Source organism: Sipha flava, unplaced genomic scaffold, assembly GCF_003268045.1.
Source record: "Sipha flava isolate LNK unplaced genomic scaffold, YSA_version1 271_pilon_pilon, whole genome shotgun sequence".
Lineage (NCBI taxonomy): Eukaryota > Metazoa > Arthropoda > Insecta > Hemiptera > Aphididae > Sipha > Sipha flava.
The window spans coordinates 9,945-32,367 of NW_020272935.1; the positions used below are offsets into that span (position 1 = coordinate 9,945).

The 22,423-nt window shown below is 26.8% G+C and overlaps 2 protein-coding genes across 6 annotated transcripts; one reads left to right on the forward strand and one right to left on the reverse strand.

The window, feature by feature from the left end:
* Positions 1-1,074: 1,074 nt before the first annotated feature.
* On the reverse strand, positions 1,075-18,599 carry LOC112685260 (spectrin alpha chain). Of its 5 annotated transcripts, XM_025557091.1 has the most exons (41): positions 18,322-18,599; positions 18,122-18,195; positions 15,830-15,990; positions 15,664-15,759; positions 15,449-15,584; positions 15,070-15,200; positions 14,818-15,006; positions 14,568-14,756; positions 13,859-14,197; positions 13,566-13,802; positions 12,384-12,572; positions 12,155-12,310; positions 11,945-12,077; positions 11,705-11,889; positions 11,466-11,618; positions 11,236-11,395; positions 10,953-11,158; positions 10,594-10,821; positions 10,320-10,454; positions 9,997-10,260; positions 9,722-9,913; positions 8,689-8,925; positions 8,346-8,627; positions 8,158-8,199; positions 6,420-6,568; positions 6,163-6,358; positions 5,708-6,106; positions 5,355-5,610; positions 5,069-5,264; positions 4,819-5,005; positions 4,620-4,750; positions 4,330-4,534; positions 4,063-4,267; positions 3,855-3,975; positions 3,039-3,258; positions 2,668-2,930; positions 2,131-2,185; positions 1,978-2,072; positions 1,633-1,916; positions 1,413-1,579; positions 1,207-1,335 (listed from the first exon to the last, which is right to left on the reverse strand). In XM_025557091.1, the coding sequence occupies exons 3-41, from the start codon at positions 15,977-15,979 to the stop codon at positions 1,207-1,209; spliced, it is 7,287 nt and encodes a 2,428-aa protein (XP_025412876.1). In that variant the 5' UTR covers positions 15,980-15,990; positions 18,122-18,195; positions 18,322-18,599. The 5 variants fall into 5 exon arrangements, with proteins under 5 accessions (XP_025412877.1, XP_025412876.1, XP_025412875.1 ...); XM_025557090.1 differs by lacking the exon at positions 18,122-18,195; XM_025557092.1 differs by lacking the exons at positions 18,122-18,195; positions 18,322-18,599 and having other exon boundaries at positions 1,075-1,335; positions 15,830-15,979.
* A 436-nt stretch (positions 18,600-19,035) lies between these two features.
* Positions 19,036-20,410, forward strand: LOC112685262 (chromatin complexes subunit BAP18). Its single transcript, XM_025557095.1, has 4 exons — positions 19,036-19,183; positions 19,234-19,331; positions 19,419-19,517; positions 19,757-20,410. Exons 1-4 carry the CDS (start codon positions 19,157-19,159, stop codon positions 20,001-20,003), a joined length of 471 nt encoding a protein of 156 aa, XP_025412880.1. The 5' UTR covers positions 19,036-19,156; the 3' UTR covers positions 20,004-20,410.
* The last annotated feature ends 2,013 nt before the right edge of the window (positions 20,411-22,423 follow it).

The window sequence follows — 22,423 nt, forward strand, 5'->3', positions numbered from 1 at the left end:
CCTGAAGCCTCAATTATACATTAATTTTACTTTTAGACATGATTGTATTGGATTTCTTGGTTAATTATTATATATAGTAGCTATAATTTATGACTGTGTTTTACACACTAATTGTTTTTTTGTACAACTTTTCTTAATTCGTCCACTGGATTGTGTATTTGTGCAAAGTTCATTTACTTGAAAAAAATTCTATTATCTGGTTACTTTTTTTGATCAGTGTTTAAAATTGTCACTCATATCATTATTGATCAATGTAACAACTTACATTTCCAATTTAATTTACCTTCAGTGACCTACCTATAGTATTAGTTTATATGCTTAACAATTTTTAATTTTTGTTATTTTACTTATAACATTTTAAAATAATTTTGTTATACTTTTGCATTATTCTAATTTTAAGTTATTTTTTCTTCTTTGTATCTATTTTTCAGTTAATTTGAAATATTTCTTTCTATTTTTAATTAATTAAAAATTCTTTATTATTAAAAGTTCTTCAGGTCATCAATTTCCTGGGCCTATTATTCAATAATTAATATTATAATTTAGATCAGTATTTATATACATTGTACACTAACAACTATTTTAAAAATATAAATTTAATATATATTTTTACAAATGAATACGTAAAGCACTTGGAAATAATTATTTTGTTTATAAACATAGATTAAAAATTATTTAAATTTGGTTTATTATTAGAGAACAGCTATGGAAATAAAATGCATATGAATAGATTTAAATTAAATACTGTTTGTCTTGTTTACATATAGACATACATTTTATTTTTAGTATTTTAAAAACTAAAAGAAAAAAACAGAATAATTTGGTGAGACTTTATTGTGAAAAATAAATCAAATTAATCATAATTGAATTAATAAAACTCACAAGCATAAGCAATTTTTATAAATATAATATCTTTCTATTCTTAAGTAATAAATAATAAATTAAAAAAAACAAATGTTAGTAATAGGTAGATTTGTTGATATACATTATAATATTTAGTGAACAACATAAAATTAAATAAAAACAAAAATTCACTTTCAATCAAAATTTGAAACATTTAAAAAAAAAATAAAATATCTTTTTGATATAACATTTCAAATGCAGAATAATTAAATATTGCTCACAAATCTTAAGCTAAATAGTTAAGTATACGTTAATAAAACTAATATATAAAAAACTCTGATGTATAGCGTGCAATAAATATATTTAATTTTGGAAAAGTGTTTTTGTGAACTCTATATAATCTAGAGCGCCTGTGATTGGCCGCTCGGTTTTGGTATCCACAAATGGCTTCATACGAGCAACACAATAATCTGCCATATCCTTGGTGAGGTTCTATAAACAAATACATACCAATATTAATAGAACCAAAAGATTTTGTTTAAAGGATAATATATATAGATAATACTTACAGCGTAAAGTTCTTCCTTAGTAACATACGGTCTATCACCAGCTGTTATTGCCCTAAATGCATTCTCAATTTCCTCCGAACTCTGTACATTTTCGGTTTCTTTGCTGATCATGAATGCCATATACTCTTGAAGTGATACATAACCATCACGATTAGGGTCCACAACATCTAAAAATTAACAAATTAAACATCTGTAAAAAAGTAAAATACAAACAAAATACCTAAGATGGCTTCAAATTCAGGATCAGGTTGTCCTTCTTCTACCATAGGTAAATCATAACCCAAAGCTCTGAGACAAGATTTGAATTCAGTTTTATCTAAACGTCCAGAACGGTCTTTATCAAAGTGTTTAAACATCATTGAGAATTCTTTAAGTGCATCTTCGCTGACACCTGATTGATTCCTAGCCTGAATTTGTTGTTCTAAATTGTGTTGCATTCGCATACCTAATTGATCCAGTTGATCCCATTGCTGGGCTAAGCCTACAGTGCTGTGTTCCGTATACCTGATCAATAATTATACATTATAAAAACATGTTAATTTATAAAATTGGTCAAATATTGTACCTATTATCCAATATAAGATGTTCTTCAAGAATAGCTCCTAGATCTTCAATTTTCTTTAAGTCTGAACGACGAGAACGTACTTCAGTTGCTTTACGCTATATTACAACAGTGTAGTCAATAAATTGAATAAAAAAACAAATGAATTAATACTACCTTAATGGCTTCCAGTTGTTGTTCTAATGAACCAGATCCTTCCATCATTGATGTTCTATAAATTAATTAAAAATTAAATTTATTATGTATATCAGGGAGGGGCAGCCCAATGTTACTAGAGGTCCAATTTTTATAAAATTAAAATCTAGCAGGTTAGAGCATAGAAAAAAAAAAAATTCATTCAAAATATAAATTTTAATTAACATTTATCTACACAAAAATAATAAATTCAACACACACGACAACATGACACAGATGATACAAAGAAACGAATATAGTTGAATAGTTCGATATAAACAACTATGGTTGAAAGCTATATGTATATATGTATACATTTAATAATGTTTAATACCAGATAACAATTATTATAAGAATAAGATAAAGTATAGAAAAAAAACTTTAAAATTGCATGATGTAACTTGAAAATATAGCACAAACCAGATAAAAAAGTGTCCGCCAGTTGCCTACCCCTGATATATAAGAACATTGTGAGAAGTCGAAAAATCAGAAAATATTTTTCTAAAATTCAATTCATACCGGGTTTCAGTTAGCCACTGATGGAAAGTGTTTGCATGTTTAGCAAATTCCTTTCTTAGAGTATCATTTTCATCTTGTCTTTGAGCTTCTTTAGTTAATTCAATATCCCGCTCTTTAATGATTTTCTGTAAGTTACGCCATGTGTCTTCTAAAGCTTCCATGGTAAACCATGTGTATGGGTTAGGGCCAACCTTGAAACTTTTAATCTGATGATCAAGAGCACCTAGAGCTTCAAAATCTAACTGAGCAGATGTCAGCGATGCCTAAACAATATTAAAGTACATTATAATAACTATAAAATACTAAAATCACGAGCTAATATATAATTATTATAATATTTATATAATTATATATATTATATATTCACTTACTTGAAATTGTGCATGTGCTTCACGAAGCGCTCTAATTTCTTCAATGGAATTACAACGCACAGGATCTGTTAAATCTTCTTCGGCATTTTCAAACCAAGAGTTGAATGCAGAAGCTTTTTTGGCAAAAGTCAAGTACAGTTCTTCGATTTGTCTGAACTGATTTTGCATACGTAATAACTGTTGTTTACGGCCATCAGAGTCACATAACAGTTTTTGCCATCTAGAATATAAAGATAAATTTTAGTGTGTCCAATTTTATACTATTATTTTATAAACACTCAGAAATTACAGAGAATGTAATAATAATAAATTTATTTAGTTAAAAATTGGATAAATAATTTCAGGTTTCTAAAACACAATTTATTGAGTATAAATGTTAACTTTAATCTGAGTATATGTGAATGTATGTATCTATAATTTATATATATTATAATCTATATCTATATAATAATATATCTAATGACATTTTCATTTAGGGTTCTGCTACCAGAACACATAATGAATAATTCACTTATTTCTTACCAGCAAAATAAAATGGAAAATTTCTAGTTAATCTATTTGTTTAACTCAGATTATGCAAAAATGCAATTTATATACCCTATGTTCTAGGTGCCTCATTTATTTGATAAATTTCAGTATTATACAAATACACATGATTTTTATATATACATTTAAATATAAAATAAGTAATACATTTTTACATATTTTTTAAATAAGGTATATTTATACTCTCCATACAATATGATCATTTTACCATGAAATTTAAGCTTCCCTAGTAATAAATTGAGTGACAACAGTCAAAAAACAAATTAATACCTGTCAATAACATCGGCGTGTCGTTTTAATATAGCTTCTGATTGGTTGTGGTTAGCAGCAATCAATTGATCTTTAAGAGAAGTAATATTTTGTATTCCTTCGTGTTCAAATGCGTGTAAGCCTAAATAAAATCAATTCAATTTGTATCATTTCTACCTATTGGTTTTTTTGGTTAGATAGTTCAATAATATTATAGTTGTATCCTAACCAGCATCAAATGTTTCTTGTTTAGTTAGTAAAGTTTGAACTGTGGATAAATCTCTTCCATATTCTTCTGATCGGACATGAGTTTCTTTATCAGCAATCCATGATTCAACGACATCTGCTTTCCACATAAATTGTAGGTAAGCAGAATTATCCATCAACTTGGACTTTCGTTTAGCGGCCAAGGCAGACAAATTGTCCAACTTAATCTATATTAAGTAACATAATTATTATCATATTTTAATTTATAGATTTTATACAATTTAAATACCTGAAGCTGTTGGCAACGTTGCAATATACTATCTGCATGATGGTTCTTTGAATCTGCAAGGTCTATACCTCCATGGCTTATTTGTTCACAGCGGTCACGATGTACAGCAAAATCAGTTTCAAATGCATCATGCTTTTTCAATAGACCTTGTACAGCTGCCATAGTATCACCAAAATCTTCCACAGATAATAGTTGATGTTTTTCACTAGAATTATAACAATTATATCAAAAATAATATAGCTAAAATCATGTTCATTAAGTATTATATTATAAATATTATTTTAATTAACCTGATCCAGGCTTCTTCTTCTTCAACTTTGGCCAAAAATTGTTGGTAAGTTAGTGACTCGTCCAATTTTTTACCTCTTGTAGAAGCCATTTGTTTCAACTCATCCCAAGCTTGATTTAATAATTTCAATCGCTTTAAACATAAATAATAATTTTATAAGAAACCGAAATGTATTCTTAAAAAAAAATAATAATTTTTACTTGTTCAATTTCTGGTACACCTAGATTTGAAACATCCATTAGTTTCTCTCCGGCTTCTTGCACTGATTGAATAGCAGGTTCATGTGATGCTAATTCAGCTTCAAGTCGCTTATGTTTTTTTTTAAGGTTTTGAACACCAGTCAAATCACGGCCATAATCATCCGATCCCACTAAAAGTTTTTTCTCCCTAATAACAGTGATATAAATTTAAATATTTATTTCAAAGCCCTTATTAAATTAAACAACTGACTTGATCCATGATTCTTCATCAGCAATATCTCTGAAGAATTGATGTAAGGTGTTAGCTTCATTTAAACGAGCTTGACGATGAGCTGCCAAATTTCTAATTCGTTCATATCTTTCATTTATAGAACTACGACGTTCCTGGATACTTCCTGCTTCAAATTGGCCACTTTCAATCAAAGAATCCGCTTGACCATTCATATCTGTATTGAGAGGTTGATTATAATTTTTATTCATAATTATGTATGATTTAATAACTATGGTTATTTATATGTATTAGTTTTAGTAATAACCTTGAATGCGATCTTCGTGTGCTTGAATATCAGCTTCAACAAGTTGATGTTTTTTAATTAAATTTTGAACAGATGCCAAATCCTTTCCAGAGTCTTCAGATGTTAATAATGATTCTACTTCACCCAACCAGAAGTCTAAATCTTTAACAGCAGCAATATATGTACGCTGTTTATTTGCTTCCTTTAGTTTTAATGATTTTTCCGTTGTTTTTTGAGTCAAATATTCCCATTGGTCAGCTATCGACCCTAATCTTGACTAATATTTAAAATATTTAAATTAGTAATACATAAAATATAAATATAATTATCAAAAGAAATTATTGATGATAAAAATAAAATTGTATAATAACTACCTGAACAGCTTCTTCAGATCCAGCACACTGATGTTTGTCAATCAAATTCTGTCCCATACCTAATACACTTTGAATTCTATCTGCATTGGCAGCTAACTCAGCTTCAAATGCTTGATGTTTTTGATGTTTTGATTGAATATTGGCTGGATCCTTATAGCTTTCTTCTGTAGCCAATTGAAGCTTTTCCGCAATCCAATTTTCAATTTCATCAGCATCCCTACTAAATTGTTGCAATGTTTGTGATTCCCCAAGTTTTGATCTTTTTTCAATTAAAGCTTCTTTCAAATGACGCCATCTATTCAGAACTTGTGTTCTTTTTTCATCAATTGGTATTGCTGCATAATGTTGAGCAGCCATTAATTGATCAGCTAGTGTTTGTAAAGCAGCAATTTTCTCTTCCTACAATTTTATCTTCAATTAAAATAAGAAAAAATATATTTCAATAATAAACATACATGTGCATTAATAGCTTTATCAAAATCTTCATGTTTTTTAATTAAAGCTTCTACATTATCTCCTTTAGAATCAACTTCTTCAGAAGCCAGGAATGCTTCTCGGGCAGACATCCAATTTTCAGCCTGTTCACAATCTCTATAGAATAATTGCAGTTCCAAACATTGGTCGAGTTGCATTCGGCGGTTAATCCATGCTCTGTGTTTAACAATTTACATTAATAAGTTACTAAATATATACATATGAATTTAAAACCTACTCTTCTAATTCTTGTCTAGCCTCATTCTGACTTTCAAGTTTTTCTTGAATTTCCACACTAGCATAATGTCCAGCTTGTAAAAGTTGCTGACCAAACATTTCAAATGTTTGGAAAGTACCAGTACGAGCATCAATTTCTGTACGATGTTCCTTAAAGACAAAATTAATAATAATAATAATTTAGAAAAAAAGGGTTTCATATAAATAGTGAAGTGTAGCATAAAATATTAATTTTTTTAGTAATACTCAAAAGATTAGATATTTTCTGGAAAATGTTAATAAATATTAGTTTAAGAAAACAAAAATCATAAGACTGATTAAGTGAAAGATTCATCTTTGTATTTATTAGTATACAATTGCTTAATTATATTATAATTGCTACACCATAAGTTAGGCTAGGATTTTAATACTCTAAAAATAGCAAAAATGCTCTAAAAAAATTACAAAAATTCTTTTAACATTAAAAATAAAATAATAAAATAGGTACCTATTTGTTTAATATATACATTTTATTTAAATTTTATTGTAGTTGACCTCTTACAAACAGAAAAATGTATTTTGACTATTTTAATTTTGTTCTATTTTTAATAAAATATGTACATATGCTTGATTTAATAGATTACATAGTAAGGTGCAAGTTATTAATGAGAAAAACGCTGAAATAAGTGATTAAAATCCCTAATATATATAATATATAAATGCTGAAAAATGCTCCAAAAACTTTAAAAAAATGCCATAAATACAACAAAATATATCCTAAAAATGAACCTAAAATTAAATTTTGTCATAAAATGTAAAATAAAAACTACATAGAATTAATCAGTATTACTTGAAACATATTTTCTGATTACAGACCTATGTATTGAGACATAAGAAAAAAAAGCTGCATTTGCATTAAAATCCCAGCCCTAACCATAAGTATAACACTAATGTAGTTCAATTATAAAAAGAAAAAGTTACATAATTTTTTAAAAAAAAAAAAAAAAAAACTAAAAACTGTAAATAAAAGTTAAATTGATTATAATTAATATAGGGCCCAGATATTTGCTTATGATTAATTAATAACAGTTAAAAAATAATTTGTAATTTTTTTTTCATAAACTTTAATTTGCATACATAAATACATATTATTAAAATAATTTGTTTAATTTTCTGTTTACACTGTGAATAGAAACATACCAAAATATAACATCTTTATTCGGTTATTTTTATGTATTAGATTTATATTTGTATATGTGTATTACTTTCTTTACTGACCTATGTCAAATGAAGTTAAAATACATACATATTTTTTATATGTTTAACTGAAGATATATTTTTATAATATAATTTTTTTTCTTTATAATTAATAGTTGTAATAACTAAAAATATAAAAATATTGTATATACAACAAAAAGTGCAAATTATCATACATTTACAATTAAAAATAAATTATAAGATACACTTTTAGACAAATAAAACTAACTATAAAATGTGTTTTCAAATTAACAAACATTCAGTTTATTTAAAAAAAATAATAATAATAATTTAAAATAAAATTTTGAAATTGATTATGTGTATAAAAAATACTAAAAAAGTATTTATCATAAGAATCTGGGCATTTTAATTTATTACTATTTAGTATCCACTAATATTATTTTTAGAAAATTGAATAAATTAATTTTTTTTAAAAATTGACTGAGTCAGTGATGTGCAAACTTTTAATAACATTTACACAAAAACCAATACTTCTTTTGTACCTGAGCTATACCATAACGATAGTCTATTTCAGCTCTCAAACTCTACAAAAATGATAGGAGAATATAATTATAAATTGTTGATATAATAAGATATAATAAGATATTAATGCTTTAATACTGTGGATATTGCTAAGCATAAATCCAACATTGATATCTAAAAAATTCACTATTTTAATTTTTGTTTTTACTTGATGACGTTCCAATAATGCTTCAGCTCCAGTGACATCAGATGCCAATTCATCACTAGACACTAAGCCCATCATTGAATTGATCCAGGACATTAAATCACGATAATCAGACAAAAATCTTTGAAGATCATAAGAATCTAAAAGTTTTTCATTTCTCAGGTTTGCTTTTACTGTCAGTTGTGTCCATTCTTCATTAATTTCCCTTTGTTTCATATAAGTATTATCTCTAGATTCAGGATGAGTGTTCATTAAACGATTAGCAGTTTCATCCAATTGACGGATCTAAAAGAAAATTTTACTTTTAATATTATGGATTTTGAAATATAACATTTATTTTACTAACCTTGTCTTGCAAAGCAGCCAAATCACGTTCTAATCCTTCATGTTTACGTTGCAAAGCTTGAACACTTCTTAAATCTTTACCAAGATCATCATTATTAAGAGCATCATCTTTTTCACGAATCCAATCACGAGTTTCATCAACATCTCTATGGAATCTTTGTACTTCGTGTGCAGATCCTAATTGAGTAGCTCGAGCTTGAGTTAATTGTTGGAGAGATGTCCATTTCTCATTTAAATCCTGACCACAAGAAACAAAAATGAAAAATAATAACCTTTAAAATGAAATAATAATTATTTATAAATCGATTATTATGCTAATAAAGAATAAGAAATAATAAACAAAGACACTCAAAAAGTTAATGTGTTTATTTGTTTCTTTATTATATCTTCTTCTTTTTTTTTCTGGCTTTCATAATTCTCCAAGAGTTTTCGACGTCATCACCAAATCACTTTTTTATTATATATTGATTCAGAATTAAAAAATATTTTAAAAAAACCAAAATTATATAATCACCCAAATTTTTAAATTAAGCATTTTGTGATAACCTAACATTAATTAGTACTACAATTTTTAATAATTCATGATTATAAGTTTTCTTATTGTAAGATTTGTTGAAATAAAATTTCTTAAAAATACTTATTATCAATTAAAAATTCAAATTTATTTGAAAATGTTTAGTACTCATACTAATGTATACAATTAAAGTATTGTTTTTTTACCTAAATCCTACCTAAACTATAATTCTCGAAACACCATTAGACAGGATAAAAATGAGTAACCAGAAAATAGTTTAAAAATATTTAAATAATTAATATTAAAAAAAATATTGTATGAAAGTAATAGTAATAAAAAACTAGTTAATAATTAGCTTTTAATTTTTAAAATAATATATATTTTTGCATAATTTCTAGTTAATTATATAACATTTTTTCCTATTTAGTGCTTCATTCCCTTAAATTTTACTTAAATTTATACAGAAACCCAGGTTAAAAATAAACATGGAAGTATAAATATTATCATTATTTTAATATACCTGAATTTGAGTGTTGATTTTCAAAGCTGCTTCCGTCTGACCTAAACTCATTAACTGCATTGCTATTTCATTCATTTCAGCTAAACGAACTTCATTGACTTTTAAATCAGATTGGAAATCATCAAATTTCTTTTGCATGACCTCTACCTGTTCTAAATCTTCTCCAACATCTTGTACTTGTGCATGGTTTTCCTAAATATATTTTCTAAATTAGTTAATATATATTATATATATATATATATATATATATAAATATAGAGGAAAAAAAACCAAACCTTATCTTTAATCCAAGTAGCTAATTCTGCAGCTTCTCTGACTAGTACATACGCTTTAACAGTTTCAGCAAGCTTAGTTAGTCGTTCTTTGGCCAAATTCAATAGTCTAGAATATTGTGCTTCAATTTGTGCTTGTCTAGCAGCAATAGAACCACCAGTAGCCAAATGTTGTTGAGATGCACTCAAACCAGATACTTCAAGTCGCTTCACATAAGGAGCTGGGACAAATCCTTGACGATCATTAACTTCTACTTTCCACCATTCCTATAATATTAACCATGACATATATGTTAGATTCACAATAATAATTTTAAAATTCATACTTTATTATTTGAATTCAATAGAATTAGAACATCTCCTTTCTTCATAGAAACTTCTCTTGGAGACTTTTCAGTATAGTCAAACAAAGCCATAACACATTCTTTTCCACTAACATCAACTACTGGAGTTTCTTGTTGCTAAAATAATAAAATAAAAAAATGTATTTATATAAATATTTAAAAAAATTAATAACAAGAAATATTTGTCATTTCAAATAATTTATTTGTATAAAAATATAAACAATATTAGTAACTGAATACATTTTATCTATCTTACTTTGCATGCAGCAGCTTGTTCTGAAAGTGATCCAACAGTTGTTTTAAATGCTTCTAAATCTGATAATAATGCCTCGTGCTTTTTTAGTAAAGCTTCAGAAGAATCTTCATCTCTTCCATAGTCTTGGCTTAACACCATTGGTTCTTTTTCTTTGACCCAAGACTCAGCTTCATTAGCATCAGCAAAGTACTGATGCGCTTGAAGAGAATCTTTTAAATCTTGTTTACGCTAAAAATATTCAATATTTTTAATAGTATTAATTACAAAAATGTAATAAATAATAATAATTATTAATTTCAATAAATATATTAATAATTATTTTACCATTAATATTAATCAAATGAGGTAATAAGTTTTACCTGATGTGCTTTTTCTTTAAGATGACTCCAATGTTTATTAAGATTTGCTAAACGCTGTTTTATATCTTCAGAAGCAAAGTGTTTAGCATCTACCATTTGTTGTCCTGCCTGAGTCACAGAAGCTATACGAGACTCATGATTATTAATTTCAGCTACAACAGCTTGATGTTTCTTTATTAAATTTTGTACGCCAATTAAATCACGGCCTTAAAAGTTAATTAATTTAATAATTTTCATTTATAAACAAAAAAATTATTAAAGAATTATTTAAAAATAAATTTACCTCGATTGGTTGAAGCAGCAACTGGTTCTTTTTCACGAATCCAAGCTTCTTCATCTTCAACATCTCTAAATAGTTGTTGTGCTAAAAGTGAATCAGCCAAACGTTGTCTTCGTGTCTCCATAGGTTTTTTTAGTGATGAATAACGATCACATAATGCAACCTAGCATGCAAATAATTAAATTAAGACGTTTTTTTTTTAAAAAAGGAAAAATAGTTTAGTAAATATATACTTGTTTAGCACGAATGTTATCTGCGTCAAAGTGACCTCCCTCAACAAATTGATCAGCTGTTATCTTTACACCTTCAATTCTATCTTGATGTGAAGCAACATCAGCTTCCAACAAAGTATGTTTTTTTTGAAGATTTTGTACACTGGTTAAATCCTAATAGAAGAAATATTGTTGATCATAAAATGACAATTATTAAATCAAAAATTAATTTTAAATAGCCCAAATAACAAGTAATATACTTTTCCATAATCTTCACTTAATAGTTGTCCTTCAACTTCTGATAACCAAAGTTCTATATCCTCAACAGTACGATTAAATTGTTGTTGTTGTGCAGCTTCACGTAATTTTGATCCTTTTTGTCCTGATGCAGTAACTAAATTCTCCCATAGATGAACAATTTCATCCATTCTTAATTGAATACGGCCTAAAATAAATTAAAAAAATAATAGAAATATGTTTTGAGAATAAAATTGACTTACTCAATGCATAATGCTTAGATTCAATAAGCTCATGGCCAGTAGAAGTTATTTCTTCCATGCGTGATTTGTTAGCATTTAACTCTTGTTCAAAATTTTGATGTTTTTGTACCTTTCCATTTAAATTTGTTGGATCCTAATAATAAAAAAATATTTTTTATATTAAACTTAATATAGTTGAAACTTATAAAATAAAAATAATATAACACTTACAAGATAACTGTCATCATTAGCAAATTTTAATTTTTCATTAATCCATCCTTTAGTCTCATCACAATCTCTCTCAAATTGTTGAAGCCTATATGAATCTTCAAGAACACTACTTCTATGAGATGATTTTGCAAGTAATTGTGATCGTCTTTCCAACAACTTAAAATATTTAAAATAAAATAAAACAATTCAATGCACAAGAATAAAAAAATATTTAAAATCAAAACCTTACCATTTCACGGCGTTGAGCAACATCTTCAGTAGCATAATGTTGTCCTTCAATTAATTTTGTAGCAAATTCATCAAGAGCTTTAATTTTTTCTTCCTGAGCAGCTAATGACTTTTCAAAATCTTCATGTTTTTTAATCAATGCTTCTACACTATCTAAAGAATCTCCCAAATCCTCATTTGAAAGGAATGCCTACAAAATTGTATTAAAACTATAGCAACCTCTCAATTGTATAACATATTTATAATATTAATTATTTGTATGCATTAGTAATATATTATATAAAAGAAAATGTGTATCGAGAAAATTCTATAGACCGCCTAGTGAGTTAACGTAACTACTTCACGCATGTGAAATTCCCCCACTAGTGTTAACGCTATCGATAGTGGTAGTCAAGCGAAACGCTTGGGCTGGTAAAGTGGTGGGAATGCATAAAAATTGACAGGTTTTGGTTGCCACCCAGTTGCATTCTCTCACTGGACGCAGCGTAGAACATATCTATTATAGTTCAAATTTAAAAAAAACCTTGATTTTATTGCATGTCCTATTTTGTACACATTAGCTGTCTACCATGTTTTTTAAATAATCCTTTCAGTCTGGAGAGGATAAACAAATATGTAACTACAAGTAATTTTCAACATTCAAACCATAGTACTTGAAGTACCTAATTAATTACTAATTTAAATTACATATATGCATTTGTGAGGTACTGATTACCAATTGTCTAGTGTTGATTACATAGATTCCCTTGATATCCCAAACTATGATCAGCTTCAAAAATAAATATTGCGACATAATAATATATATTATTTTTGTTTTATGTGCAATTTCCCATTTTCCTTTAAAAGTAAATTACAAAAATTCTTTCTCATTTTAAAATGTTTAAAACAATTGAAAAAAAAAATTATTTTGTTTAGAACAAAAAAAATAATGGAAATTAATAAAAAACGGGTTTTTTTTTCTGAACACTGATCATGTCTATCTTTTTTATCTCATTGTCCATTTCATCTATATACCGTAAAATTGTTTAATGTTATTTTATTTTTATTATTACATATCCAGAAATAAACATCCATCATAAAAAATATTGTGTGTTACTTAATATCCTTTTAAGACCCACAGTTTATTTAAAAAGATATTTACCAATTGATATATAACATATATATTATATTAATAATTATGTACCTCTTGTTTAGCCATCCATGTGTCTGCTTGTTCAGTATCGCGATAAAACAATTGCAAATCCATGCACTGTTCATATAATATACGTCTTTCTTCCCATAAAGCCAGTAAGGAACTTTTTTCACTGCTTAAATTACTCAAATTTTCACTGACTAATGTAGGAGCATTTTCACTTTTTAGGATATGCTCTCCAGATTCCATTGCAATACGAAAACTATCTTCACGAGCATCAATTTCTCCCTAAATAATTGTTAATAAACAAACAATTTCAACAATCAGCACAAATTATTATATACCTTATGTTCTTGATGTCTTTCTAGTAATGCTTCAGCACCAGCCACATCCTTCGCTAATTCATCAGAATATATTATTGCTTTCATATCATTAATCCAAGAAGTCAAATCACGAAAATCAGCCAAGAAACGTTGAAGTAAGTATGATTCATCTAACTTCTGTCGTCTTTCTTGAGCTTTAGCAGTTAGACGTTCCCAATAAGCAACAATTTCTCCTCGTTTATTTTGAATTTGTGAACTGTGATCAGCATGGATTCCACATAAACGATCTGCTTCTTGTCCCAAAATTGAAACTTTATCTTCTAAAGCTGCTAAATCTCTTTCAACTCCTTCATGTTTTCTCTAAAATGATCAAATATTAAAATTACTGAAATGAAAATAAACATACTCAAAACAGATGGTAAAATATTAATATTAGGAAAACTGAAAAAAGAAAGGTAATGAAAGTATAGTTTCAGTAAATTTTAAAGTAATATTATCATTTAAAATGATAGTTATGAAAAAAAATTTACACAAATCTGAGATAAAAGGTTATAACAGTATTTTATAAGTTGATAATAAAACATCAACAATTCTTGTTTTAGTGAAAATTAAAAATATTACTACTCAATTTACACACACTCACACACACACACATATATATATATGCGTACATATACATACACATATACAGAGTTAATAACTAATTTAAATAAGTATTGTTATAACTAACCTGAAGTGTTTGTACACTAGCTAAATCTCTTCCATAGTCTTCAGAAGACAATATACCATCTTTTTCAGATATCCAAGCCACTGTTTCGTCAGCATCTCTATTAAAACGTTGTATCTCATGAGCTCCAAATAAACGTTCTTGCCTCATTAAAGTTAATTGCTTTAGTCTTGTCCATGCTTCATTTAAATCCTCTGAATACAAATTAATTGTATTAAACAAATCATACTTATACTGGAAGTTTATAATTTACCTCTTTTTTTTTCAAAATCGTTTCTCTTTCAGGATGCCCTTCTAAAACTAATTTAGAAGCCAAGTCATTTACTTCAGTAACACGATATTCTTGTGATGTCATATCTTTTTGAAATTCATCAAATTTACGTTGTAATACTTCAACATGTTCCAAATCAGCACCAAATTCATCAGTAGTGACAAATGTTTCCTAAATATTAATACACATCAATAAATATTGAACAGTATATATATTTTAAAACTTATTCCTTACCTTATCATTAATCCAAAACATAACTTCATCGCATTGTCTTAAAAATTGAACTAAGACTAGAGCTTGTTGTAATTTGACACCTTTTTCAGCCAATTTTGACAAAAGTAAATCCCAATCTTTGTGTAATTGCTCTAAAATTGTAAGAAAATTTAAATACTAGTAATTATACTTGTAACAAATTAATAAACTGTAAATAAATTTAGAGACAATTATTATTCTATAATAATTTAATATATAATACATATTCATTATAAATTAAATCAGTCATTAGAAAAAAAATTATATTAACAAGAAATTTAAATAATATTTATGTATAATTAGAAAAACTTAAAATTTGAATATATTTATATAAAAATAATTAATAAAATATTAAAATTACCAAGCCTCTGACGAATTTCAGAAGATGCAAAATGATTTTGATTTATCATTCCCATTCCAGTATTATCCAAAACAACAATGGCATTGCTATGTGCAGCTACTTCAGCTTCAAAAGCTTGATGTTTTTGAATTTTTGCCTAAAAATTACAATATAATAATTCAATTATTTATCTATGAAGATATAATACAATAATAAATTAAATAAATTATAATAACCTGTAAGTTTGTAGGATCTTTATAACTTTCGTCTGATGCAGCTTGTGTTTTTTCAAGTATCCAGGATTCAAGTTCATCGGCATCTCTTTTAAAATACTAAAATAAAATAAAATTTAGAATATATTACTTTTAGTTTTAAAAATTTAATTAATTTAATTTAAGTTACTTGAAATCTTCTAGAATCTTCAAGTTTTTCTCTTTTTAAACGAGCTTCAGCCTTGAATTCACTATAGCGTTCAAGTACTTGTGAACGACGATTTTGAATATCTTCAGCAGATTCAAGGATTTTCACCTCCTTTGGTATCAAGGGATCCATTTTGAAAATGTCTAAAATTGAATTATCTTATTAGAAATAGAAGCCTAAATTATAAAATAAATTGTTAAACAATAAACTATTCATATAAGATACCTTTTTTCTTTCCGTTTAATTGACAACTATTACATTTAATAGTATATACTATTATTTACTAACATAGATTTTATAGTTTACACTATAAATGATTATTAATATTATAATTAATTCTTTAAACAAAATTTTGTTCATTTATTTATAATTAATCTTAAGATATTTTATTTTTGAAAGTAAGTATGATAAATATTTTTGTTATAATATTGAAGACTAGTATTTATACTCAGATAAAATGGTTTACAAATACTAACAAAGTATTAAATAAAATTCAAAAATTAAGGTTATATCTAACCTTATCAGTTATATTAAGGTTATATACTCGCAAAATAACCAAAATTATTTATTTATTTTTTGATATAAGAATTACAACATATCTTAAAATAATATAATGATAAATATTAATATAATAATATAATTTTATGTTTCACAAGCAAGCTAATATTACAAAATGCCTCAATCACGTTTAGTATTATTTTGTAATAATTATTTATCATTGCGCTATTTAGATGCACAAATAAAGTAAATAATAAAAACAAATAAGTATATAATAATTGATAATTACATTAAACATGTATATTTATATGTATAACATTTAATATGAATTAAAAATATGTAAATGAATACTTAGTGAAGAAAATTACAAAAACATAATTTTATTTATAAACAAAAACACTTTATAGCTAATTAATTCTTGGTTTTCTAAGAAATATTTTGTTTAAATTTAGTCTAATGACTAATTGATTTAACAAATATTTTATCAACTAAGATATTAAAAATAGATGCAAATCAACCTTTACAATATTACACCTTGCATAGCCAGTGGCACATTTAAGGGGGGGGGGAGCAAATTTTTGGGAGTGGCAAAATATTCTAACTTTTATTATTAATATGTTTATGATTTTTTTAATTTTCACACCTTTTTCGGTATTGTTTAGTATTTTAAAAAATATTGTTGAGCATCTAATAAGAAATTAAAAAAAATTATACTATACCTATTCACCTAAGTAATAGTGAAATAGCAAAATAAGTATATTACATTTATTATTCGACAAGATATTATATTTTCGTTCAATGTTTATAATAAAGACTCGGGTACACAGAACTCGGTATTCACTTTAGTGCACATTTAAAAAGTTTACAAAAGGAGTAAAATTGTACCTAAAATTGCTCAATGTATTTTTATTAGCATTTATAAAAGAGAATAGTTTAGTTGAAGTATATCTTTATATAGATATTGCTCTAAGGATGCTACTATGTATGTACACCTTCAAGTAATTGTTCAACGGAAAAATCATTTTCTACATTAAAAAGGGTCAAAACTTATTTAAGATCAACAACAAGAGAAATTCGTCTTAATTAATTAACAACCCTCAATATTGAAGCTGATTTAACGAAAACTATTAATTTTATTGATATTATTGAACATTTTTCTTCCCAAAAGTCAAGAAAAAAATTATAAGCTATCGATTATTTTATTATATATAATTAATAATAAATATAATATATTTAATCTAATAAAAAACCATGTATTGTTAATCATTGTGCATATAATAAGTATAAATTCCGTTTTCTATATTTAATATATTTATATATTTTTTAAGAAAGGAATATTCACTGAAAAAAAAAATTAGGTTAACATTAGGATTTGTATTACCAATGATTTTATAATATACAATATAAATATATATTATAAAATCAATGATAAAACTATAAAATTATCTAATACAATATCGCAAAACTACTGAAAAAAACAAATTTTTTTATTGCTTTACTGAATTTATTTATATGTATATTTTTTTTTTTTTTTTGGTATGGGGGAAGGGCGGAAAAATTATTTTGCCCCAGGGCGCGTATGTATTAAATGCGCCACTGTGCACAGCCAATAATAATTTTACAACATTTTCGAGTCGACCCAAAAGCATAAAGCACCAGAAAAATAAACCAAATATTTAACACCATAGGTGTAATATAAAACCGCCAAAAACTAGATATATACAACCAGCAAAAAACTGACAGATGAAAATTAATGAAGATTGGCAATATACTGACCAACATCTACACGATCAGGGTATATTGGTGTTATCGTAGCCAGGCCACATCATAAATTACTAAAGGAACATCACCTGTGCGTGCAAACGTTTAAAAATTATTAACAAACTTTATGTCAAACGCCACTGGGTGTGGCAGAAAACACGATGCGATACATGGTTCACATAGACTGTAATTGCTGTTAAAAAAAGTCAAATTACCTCCGTTTCGTTTCCGTACCGATATCGACAGACAAGTATGGATTTGGTTTAACGCTAGTTCATACACGAATTGTCATTTCTCCGTAAACTTTCGGTACACTTGTCACTTTGGCGCAATGTCACTGTAGAAATGCAAAGTACAGATAGCGGCGAAGGCAACAGCGGATACTGTAATTACGGTGGTGCGAGAAGTACGAGAGCAGCGGGGAGCAAAAAAAAAAATAATAGATCCCGTTCAATAAACTTCGTCACCGAAAGAATTGGAACGCCACAGTAATTGAGGTACGGGTAGGAAGGAGCCGGACGGATCCCCTCCAGAACTCGCGTGCATAGCATAGAGACCAGTGTTGCCACGGTAAAGACCAAGGCGCACTAGCGAAAAAAAGAAAAAAAACCAAAAAATCACAACAATTCATTAGATAAATTATTATTATTATTCTGATCAAATTATCAATTTATTGTGATTGTGCTCGACATAATTTACGATAATCATTTCGTCGTTTGAAAAAGCAATCTTTAGAAAGTTTGAACGTTTCGCGATTTAAAAATCGTACGTCAAACCATCAGCTTAGGAATTCTGTGTAAAATGGCGCGTAATCTGTGTTATGGTATCGCTTTTACGACATCGTTTCTTCGATTTTATCAAAACAATATAACAATCAACAATCAAATTCAATAATATTTGTATATGTTACGTTTTCCAATTTAAATATTTGTTTGGTATAAATTTAATATTATTGTTTTAGTCCATTTTAGCTTCAGGTTTTTAATTATTTTAATGAAATTAAAACAGTGCTCTCCGTTTTAAGACCAACAATTTTGGCGAGTTTATAAAATGAGTAATCAAAGTTCAGCAGCAAAGGTAAAATATAATTTACTCTTTAAACTTTCTTTGATGACAAATATGTTTAGGTTGGTGAGATCTTCAGTGCTGCGGGTACTGCATTCAGTAGACTAGGTGAACTCACATTAACATTGCAGCCAACAAACGATACACCTACACCTAACAGGTATATTTTCGTATTTTTTTATTTTGATACTTTATATAGATTGTATCAACAGTTTTGTGATGTATTTTTCTATTTTCTTATTGCCAGCAAATGGACTGATGATGATATAGAAATGCTTCAAAGTGCTGTAAAAAAATTTACAGACGACCTAGCTATTATATGCGATCAAATCAAACAACGGACAGTGTAATTATGTTATATTTTATAATCAATAACAAATGTTGGTTATGTATTTGTGTTTTTAATCAAAATAGCCTTAAAGCTATGTGATGATTATTACACTTATTTTATAAAGTGATATGCACTATTAAATTTATTTTTATATGTATTTTATTAATATTTAATTTTTTAAAAAAAATATACATATATATATATGTATATAACTTTACTCTCCTATTCTCCAATTCATGTATTAAACTTTCCAGATCTCAAATACACACAACTCTCAAAAGAAAATCTTATGAAAATAGAGCAATCAATCCTGCTGTATTGACAAGATCACCAATGTCCTTAACATCTCCAATGTCAACAAATATACTAAATGCAAAATGTAACTCTGCTGATGTAACATTAAACATGTTGAATGCACCTCAAGAACATAATTCTGCTTCAGATGATATTCCTAATGAAAATAATCGACATAACTTCAATTGTGGTGTTGATATTGAGTAGCGAACTTTAAACTTTTGACATACCAGATGTACCAATAATTTAATTGAAAAAATTGTGTTATCACTTTATCAGTTACTTGGTGGTTACTTTCATGATGGTCTCTTATTTATTTCCCTGCCTATATTATGTATAACTTTTTCTTTTTAGTTGTGCATTTATTTTTATATGTATACAAAATATTTGTACTTCTGTAAAGGCAAAAAGAACAAAATGAAAGATTTAAGAAAATATGTTGCATTTCTAAATTTACAACGATTAGTAATCATATTTAATTATCTTATAAATCAATAATATGAGGATAAGAGATTGCAATTTAACTGAATTATAAAATTAGTCTAATTAATATGAAGAGACGATGTACAGTTAATTTATTTATTTTTAAAATAAATTTATATTCGTAAATTATATTTTTAAGGCTGTCTCAATTATTCTTAATTTACCTATAGTATGTATTAGAAAATTAATTGTTGTTGTATAATATAATTAGACATATATGTATATAAAAATATAAATAATATTAATTTTAATAAAGTAATATTTAGGTATCTGAACTATTTCTAAGTAATAATAGTCTTACAGCTCTATAAATGAATGTTATTTTGAAAAAGACTTAAACAATTGTTCGCAATTTTTGAAAAGGTATTAATCATAAGTATTTTTCAAAATATTTGTAAATAATAGATATTTACATGATTAAAACAACAATATTTACATTTTTTAAATATAATAATAATAATGTATTGAATTATAATGTTATTTGCTTTCTATCAATTCAAATTTTTATTAATTAAAGTTTTAAATAATACCATGAAATATGTTTGTGTACGACTGATTCATGAAAAAAATATGACAGCTTCTTACAACTCATTTATTAATTAATTCTTTAGTTATCAGTAGAGAGAAAATTTTTATGTAATTACATAATTTTATTGAATGTGAATTTCTCAATTCCGTTGCATTTGCCGCACACTTTGGACAGTTGTATTAATTTATATATATTTGTTTTTATTTCTTGACGGATTATCGCATCGGACGTATTTAACGGATGCCACATAGGACACGCCGTAATGTATTTTGATAATATTGTGATTCGATAAGCAATAAATAATCGGCCTGTAGATTTAATAAATTACCTTGTGTCAGTGGCGTATTTATAGGGGGTTGAGGGGTTTTCACCTCCCCCCCAATAGATTAATCGTCAAATTTTAAACATATGTAATATAATAATTTTAGTTTTTTTATTCAATAAAGTATTAAAGTATAACGAAAATATATATATATATATATATATATATGTATAAAAAGAATATTAATATTGCTAATAATTAAATTGTAATCAGATAATAATAATAACAATCAACCGCACGGCACTCACACACGAATGGTATATAAATAATTTGATGCAGGGAAATTATCGGTAGATAATAATATCAGTATCTTAGCCCGTGATTGTCACGTCTTTTTAGTTGACAGTATGCACTAAGCATTTATGCGCAACATAAATTAATTTAAAATACGATTACTACGATCATACGTTTAATTTAGTTCGATTTCATTAATTTACTTTCATTTAATTGTTGAGTTGGTATTGAACCAAAACAAAAAAAATCTAAGTGAGGAGCGGAGAAACTTTGACTTAAAAGAAATGCTGAGTTGAAGGCGTCAGTTAACGACCTAAAACAAAAAATGTGTATAGGACATTTTTCGAATGCAATTGGAGCTATTTTTTTGTGTTTTAGGCCACTTTCCAAAATTTGCCCACTGGGCTGGTGCCTACCCAGTCCGCCCCTGAGTGTATGGCGTGTAGTATACGTGTCTAAGGCGTGAATTGTCAATTTTTGTTGGTGTAATAATTTCACCGTAACATTCATAAATACAAATTATTATTATTTTTGTATTACGCCATGTCCTAGCTAGTGCGTTTTTAGTGTGCGCATGCACAGTGGCGCAATCAGGATTCGTTTTCGGGAGGGGTTGTAAATTTGGAAAAAGAAAACATTTTTGACAGGTATTTGGTGGGGAAAAGGGGGTAAAATAAAGTTAAGTTTATGAGTAAAATATTTAAATTACAAATTAAACTGTTTAACTTCTATTTATACATAATGCACGTTGGAAAATAATTTAGACTCATTGAATATTTAAATAGGTAAACTTTATTCATAAATCAAAGTCCAATAAGTAATAATATAATAATTTACAGTTTAAGATTAATTCTCGTGTAGAGTGCTTTGCCTTTTTATCTAGCACCAAATCTGCTTTAACTTCAATATCTGTATGTATAATTTAAAGTAGCCATTCCATTAAGTTTCTGCTGTCCTGTAGTGGTACGTAAATAAGTTTTTAGTCTCCTAAGTGTAGAAAATGACCTTTCTCCTGTAGGAGTTGTTACTGGCAATGTAATTAAAATTTGTAATAGTTTT